This window comes from Nicotiana tabacum, chromosome 2, assembly GCF_000715075.1.
Source record: "Nicotiana tabacum cultivar K326 chromosome 2, ASM71507v2, whole genome shotgun sequence".
NCBI classification, from domain to species: Eukaryota; Viridiplantae; Streptophyta; class Magnoliopsida; order Solanales; family Solanaceae; genus Nicotiana; species Nicotiana tabacum.
Window position 1 is genome coordinate 77641738 of NC_134081.1, and position 6496 is coordinate 77648233.

The following is a 6496-nucleotide window of genomic DNA, read 5'->3' on the forward strand; positions in this document are numbered from 1 at the left end:
AACGTTCACAGATATCTCTATATACCGGTCTTAAGTTATGAAAAATCCTCACTCTACCTGTGTAAATTTAAACCCTCAAGTTTAATCCAAGTAATTCATATTATTATTTTGCTGCATGTAATATCTAAGGGGTCGTTTGGTTTGAGTTATAAAAAATTATCATGGTACAAACTTAGGTGTTACTTATCCTGCATTTGATTGTCATTTCCATTTTCAGCATAAATAATGTAGTAGTAAATTTTAACACTTTAAAAAACTTCAGACGATCAATGTAGTTTAGCTAACCTATTATAGCATGTTAATTATCATTTTTATGAGGTTACTCATTAATGCATATCATAAATAAATATGATCGTGTAAATCAATGCATAGAACTTAAACTCATAAATATTACCGGTATATGAAATGGGATAATTTACACATGAATTAGCTGCACTTGGATAAAGCACTTAAAGACCAAAATAACTTAGTACATATGGTAGCTCTTCTCCTCAAGCCCTTCAAAATACTCCGTAAGAACAGAGAATACTCCTCAAACAGGTCTTTGTAGTATATATAACCTGGACCAGAGCTTAAAGGCGATATAGACAGAGAATTTACCAGATCAAAAACCGATTAAAACTAAAACATGTTTTTCAAATTAAACAAGGTTCAAATAATGTTTTAATACAATGAATCAAATATCCAACAAAAAAAGCATTTATACTAAATAATCAAGTATTTATTAATCTTTCTATTACGATCCATTTACTGTATTACTTGCACAACAAGGTTCATTTAGTGTTTTTTTGTGTGATTATAACTTGAATTCAGTTTCCCCCTAACATCTTATGGAGATTGGAGAGAAGAAAGTAACACTCCGCACTTTGGTTTAACATTAATCTCAAAAAAAGCAAGTCACAACTAAGAAATTTTTGTTCAAACCACACATTTTCATTGCTCTGCTTCAAGACGTAGACTCCGATATTCAATTTCAGCAAATAACATGACCTCCTTGAAAGAGTAGAATAAGAAATAGAAATTGCTGATGAAACATAATCTTCAGCTTTTCTCCATAGCTGATGGACGAAAAGTGTCAAGGTAAACTTCTACATTCTGATGATTCAGAATCTTTTCTACCAGTCTCGACAGGAGAAAGACCATAAAATTCTGTCAAGTAAGCCAAAGCTTCTGAGTTGTTGTTACAAACTTTCCACAATGATGCAACCTCATTCTTGGAAACAGTGCCCCACTTCTCGCAATCATTGAGGAACTCCAGCAAATTGGAATAAAATGAGTCATAGTTCATTAGAAGAAAAGGAACAGGAAGTTGAGATCCAATTCTTTCGAGTTGAATCAAAGCCATAATCTCAAAAACCTCGTCAAGGGTACCAATTCCACCGGGAAGGGCGACAACAGCTGTCCTCTCAGAGCTTTTACATCTCACAACAGCATCCACCAACCCATGTTTCCTTGCAGAGAAAAACCTGGGTATAATACGATTTGATGAATACAAGGGTTAATTGAACATGAGAAAAATAATGCATTTATGCTATCATAGGGAAGCGCCTATTGAGAACTGCCCAACTGTGGTTCCTTTGGCTTTACAACGTGTCCTTAGTTACCTGCATGTCAGATAACTCTCTGATGGCAAGTAAGGATGAAAATTTGAAGCCGTCCATTCCCCAGCTTCTCTACCTATCTTGAACCCACCAACACGCTTCCCTGCTTGTAGGGCACCTTGCGTTGCAGCATCCATTAAGCCTGGCCCAGCACCCGACCATGTTGTACAATCTAAGAGGGCTGCAATCTATCGAACAAGTAGTATTTAGAAAAAGCTCAGCTGATCAAGGCTCTTCTTGAACTATAAAATAGTAAGGCTTACACTTTCTTCTAAAATAGTATGTCTTTAGATACAAGCTCACCATTTCTCGTTATTTCTCCTACGCGTTCATTCATTTCTATTTCTTTACCCCTAAACTTAAATAAAGTTCACTAACCTTGCTGCCCAATTCGAAGGTTTTAACATAGTGTGGATGTTCAGGACCCATCCTTGAAGATCCTAAATACACAGCACCCCGACCAAGCCTGTGTATTAATTCATAGCATTGCTCAATCTCTTTCTTGACCTGCATATTCAATAGATTGTTACTTTAGGAAACCTTCAGAACTAGTTGTATTGTGTAATCAAGATGCAATATAATTAACGTGCCAAAATTTAAGCAATACATCTGAAACAGATATTCTTTCTCTTTCTCATCCACAAATCATTATCAAGGCAATTCCGTCAGATACAAAAAAAACACTGCAATAAAAACTCAGATCTATGACTATTCACAAAAAGTAAAGGTCATAACAAACAAGTAAACATGCCTTAGCAACTGACTGGCATTTCCAAGATGTGTTGCTAATCCACTATCAATTGAAAGAGAGGGTGGGTACATTAGAATTGTGCTTGATCATTTTCCCCGATAGTTGTTCTCCAATGGAAACGTGGAAATTTGTTTTTTAATGAATCACTGGCTGACGATATTTACTCCATCATTTAGAAATCATGCCACTAAAAAGTTTCCAGTTTCCGCCAATGATCGATTACATATAGTCATGGTGCATAGCTTTTTATATAGATTCTCAAGTCTAATGAGTCAGAGTCCATGCTAAGATATTCAGCTGTCTAGCCTACTTTTTATACATCAGCAAGTGGTAAGGAAGGAAAGGAAGTTGGAGTACAAGATTCTTATGAACCGAAGATCAAGTGGGCTGTTATATTATATACCACAGCTACTTGTAGCAAGCAAGCCATCTCTGATATATCACAAATTTTCCGGGAGGATAAACAGAGTAAGAGCCCGTTTGGATTAGCTTATTGTAAATAGCTGATAAGCTTGAAGTGCTTAAAAGCATTTTTAAGCGCTGAAACCGATTTCTTAAATAAACATTTACGTGCTTGGAAAAATGTGCTGAAATTGATAATAAGCAGTTGATTTATTTGGTAGATAAGTGCTGATAAGCTGTTATTTTGTTAAAATGACTAAAACACCCTTAAAAACTTTACAAAAGATTATAAATTAAAAAATTTCTTTGTAAATAAAAGGATGAACAACGAATATGGAATGAAGAGAAATATTTTGGGAAAAATATTTTGTGAATTAATAAATATTATTAAGGATAAACTAGTAAAAACTTTGGTCAAACTAAAAGTGCTTATAAGCTGAAAAGTCATAAGTTGGGGGTGACCAACTTATGACTTATGGCTGATTTTAGCTTATAAGTACTTGGCTTATAAGCATTTTGGATGTTTACCAAACGCGTAGATAAGCCAAAAGGTGCTTATAAGCCAATTTGACCAGCTTCTAAGCTTTACCAAGCACCCTCTAAATCATTTCACCGAGTCAACAACATGATGGCAAAGTGTATTGCCTTGTAACCAGTGTGTTCCATCTCTTTCCTTATTCAGGCATTCAATCAGTTTTGAGTAAATAAAATGTCATTTTAGCTGATTGATATGCTAGCTTGAACCACTTTCATTCGTTACACTTCCTCCTAGTTGCTTATCCTATAGTATCTAGTTCAACGTTATCAACCTATATGCCTTTGATTTCAAGCAATCTGTAGTTGATAGTCAATACAAATACTACTAATGAGATCATTAAATGTCTAACCTTAGCATGGAAGTTTTTTTTATCAGTAAACAAGAGATATTATTAATATAACAAAAACCAGACACCAAGAAGGTGATTGCTATGATCAAAGGGGTGAACACAGTCCCCAACGCCAAAAAAAGAAAAGAAAAGGGAAGGCGATCAGCTCTATACAAACGATCCTACTCCTGAAGCGAGCTAATGAAATCTATCATCTTATCTATTTCTTATACATCCTGATAATTGCACCACAGGGCTAGCATACACGAGCATCTAAATTGTATCTCTTGTACAGTGAGTCAGTGATTGCTTTTCCCTCAAAACACCTAGAGTTCCTCGCATTCCAAAGTACCCAACATACACAAGCTGAGATAGTTTTCAAGATTTCCTTCAGAGATTTATTTCTTCCTTTGAGATCCCATGCAAGCAGTAGATCGTTCAAAGAGTTTGGCATGACCCGTTTCAACTCAATTACTCAAACATGCTAAGGAACAGATCCCATAGTTTTTTAACAATCCAGCAGTGCAAAAATAGGTGACTTCCATTCAGAGGCGGAGCCAGGATTTAAAGTTTATGGGTTTTGAATTTACAACCGAACTCATAGCTCGTTAGTTACTGGGTTCGCAATTAGGTATTTATACATATTTAATAGATTTTCTAGTACAAATACAGGGTCTGAGCAAAACGTTACTGGGTTCGTCCGAACCCGTAGATAACACCCTCCCTCCGCTCCTGCTTCCATTCTCTTCTTCTTTATTGCAAAGGTAGAATCCGTTACGCATTGCAAAACCTCTTCTTTGGAGGTTGGACTGTGTTCATGAGTCGCTTCTCACAAGAAGCATGCTACTTTGTAAGGTGCTTTATAGATTTCCATATAATTTTCCATGGCCAAGCTTGAAAGCTATTGTCTCCTCTGTTCAACCAAGTGTAGCGAGATTTGACAGAGGAAAGTCCTTGACTTTATCATGGAAGTTATGCATGAAAGTAACGATATAGGTGCATAAGATTCAAATGTGGTCCACAGGAGGAATTACGAATAAAGGAATAACAATCGATTTTTTGCTCTAGCAAGAGGGGAGCTATTGTTTCTTTGCTGATACTGAAGCAATTGCTTAAAACTTCTAGATGTCCCTCTTACAACATAAGAGGGAAGGAGCCTCCTTCCTACAAAGCCATTTGGATATCTCCACCTCCTATCTGCCATCTCACCCCACACTCAACCTATTATTTATACATTTCGATAAATTGAGTGAATACCTCGAAGGTAGAGAGAACCGTGTACCGCTTGTTACTTCTACTTGGATACAGTGGAAGAATGTTGAAAGAGAACTAAATCAAGGAATGACGAATCATGTAAAAAGAAATCACTAACATAAAATCATAGCATCAAGCTACTTTTTTGGAAATGAAAACCTCATATAATGATTCACTTATCCTTTGTTTTCTTCAAGCATCAGGAATATAAGCTCTTGAGTTCAGGATTCTCAAACAACAATAAAAGCCAGAATTGAATATAAAGATAGTAAATTTGCCACGTCAAATTCCTAATCAGAATCTTTGTGTAGAGATCATACCGTCCTCAAATTAAAATATTCAAAACAAAATCCAAACTTGATCAGTGCCAAGTTCTATCTTCCCTTTAATCTAAAAGTAAACACAACATCCAAGTTCTTTTTTTTTCGTTTTGATAAGTTCAAAAGTTGGAATACTCACCCAACTTTTACTTTGAACAAATTGCGACGAAATGAAGCATATGCAGCAGCTAAGTGGACGACTTAAACGAACCAAAAAACAGAAAAATGAGAGATGGGATCTTAAAATTGACCTCATTAGGACTTGTTCTTTCTTCGAAATCGATTGATTCATTCTTGCAGCAAAATGAGTTTCTTGATTGGTAGTTGAGCTTGGGCAAGTTGAGATTAAACCTCCATGTTTCTTTTCGCAAAGAAGACCCTAACATTACTTCCTTCTGATGAGAGCTTCTTAGGAAAACATGGCTCGCCATTGAAGTGGAGGGACTAGCTGCAGCAAACCCCATTTTCAAGATGCTCCCCTCTTTTGGTAGCAGGGAGCTTTTGCATAAAACGCTTGGATTATTAGCCACCCTTTTGAGGAGTTTTGACCACGTTTTTAGAAATAAAAAATACAATTGTTTTTGAATAATAGCAACAATTATTTTTCAGAATATGAAAACAATAGCTTTTGTCCAAAAGCATTTTTGGGCCCGTTTGGCCATGGGAATTTTTTTGCTTTTTTTTCAAAATATTTTTACTTTTTTCCGGATTAATGTTTGGGCATGAAAATTTTAAATTTCGTTTGAAGTTGAATTTCGAATTTTTTTGAAAATTTGAAAAATTTCAAAAAGTTATTTTTTAAAATTTTCATTTCAAATTACTCACAAAATTCAAAAACAGATCCAAATTGTATTCATGTCCAAACATAATTTTATTTTTAAAATATTATTTTCACTTGAAATATTTTTTCTTTTTTTCCGAAATTTCATAATTCTTATGTCCAAACGCCACTTAGAATCTTGACGAAACATAAATTGTTACCTTTTTTTGGTAAATAATAAAATTTTATTTACTCTAATTATAATAGAAATACTTTTTATTGATAAAAAATTTCAAGTTAATTAATTAAATACAAATTATTAGTGTCTATTACTTTCCAAAAGATATTTTTTAAAATAATTAAATTTTAGAAACTTGATCAAATAGGCTAGATTCCTCTCTTATAACTCTCAAAAATAAGGGAGGGGTCTGGGCAAGATGCCCCAGTGGAGGGAATAATACTGTTGAATATTTGTTTGAGGATAATGGGAACACGTGGGTTCAATTTTCTATACTTTGTCCCATTGGTGGACAAATTCATTA

The 6496-nt window shown here is 34.8% G+C and overlaps 1 protein-coding gene across 1 annotated transcript; it reads right to left on the reverse strand.

Moving 5' to 3' along the window:
- Positions 1-911: 911 nt before the first annotated feature.
- Positions 912-5730, reverse strand: LOC107809878 (putative cytokinin riboside 5'-monophosphate phosphoribohydrolase LOGL10). The gene is made up of 4 exons (XM_016634576.2): positions 5446-5730; positions 1980-2108; positions 1605-1789; positions 912-1466 (listed from the first exon to the last, which is right to left on the reverse strand). The coding sequence occupies exons 1-4, from the start codon at positions 5656-5658 to the stop codon at positions 1076-1078; spliced, it is 918 nt and encodes a 305-aa protein (XP_016490062.1). The 5' UTR covers positions 5659-5730; the 3' UTR covers positions 912-1075.
- Between the last annotated feature and the right edge of the window lie 766 nt (positions 5731-6496).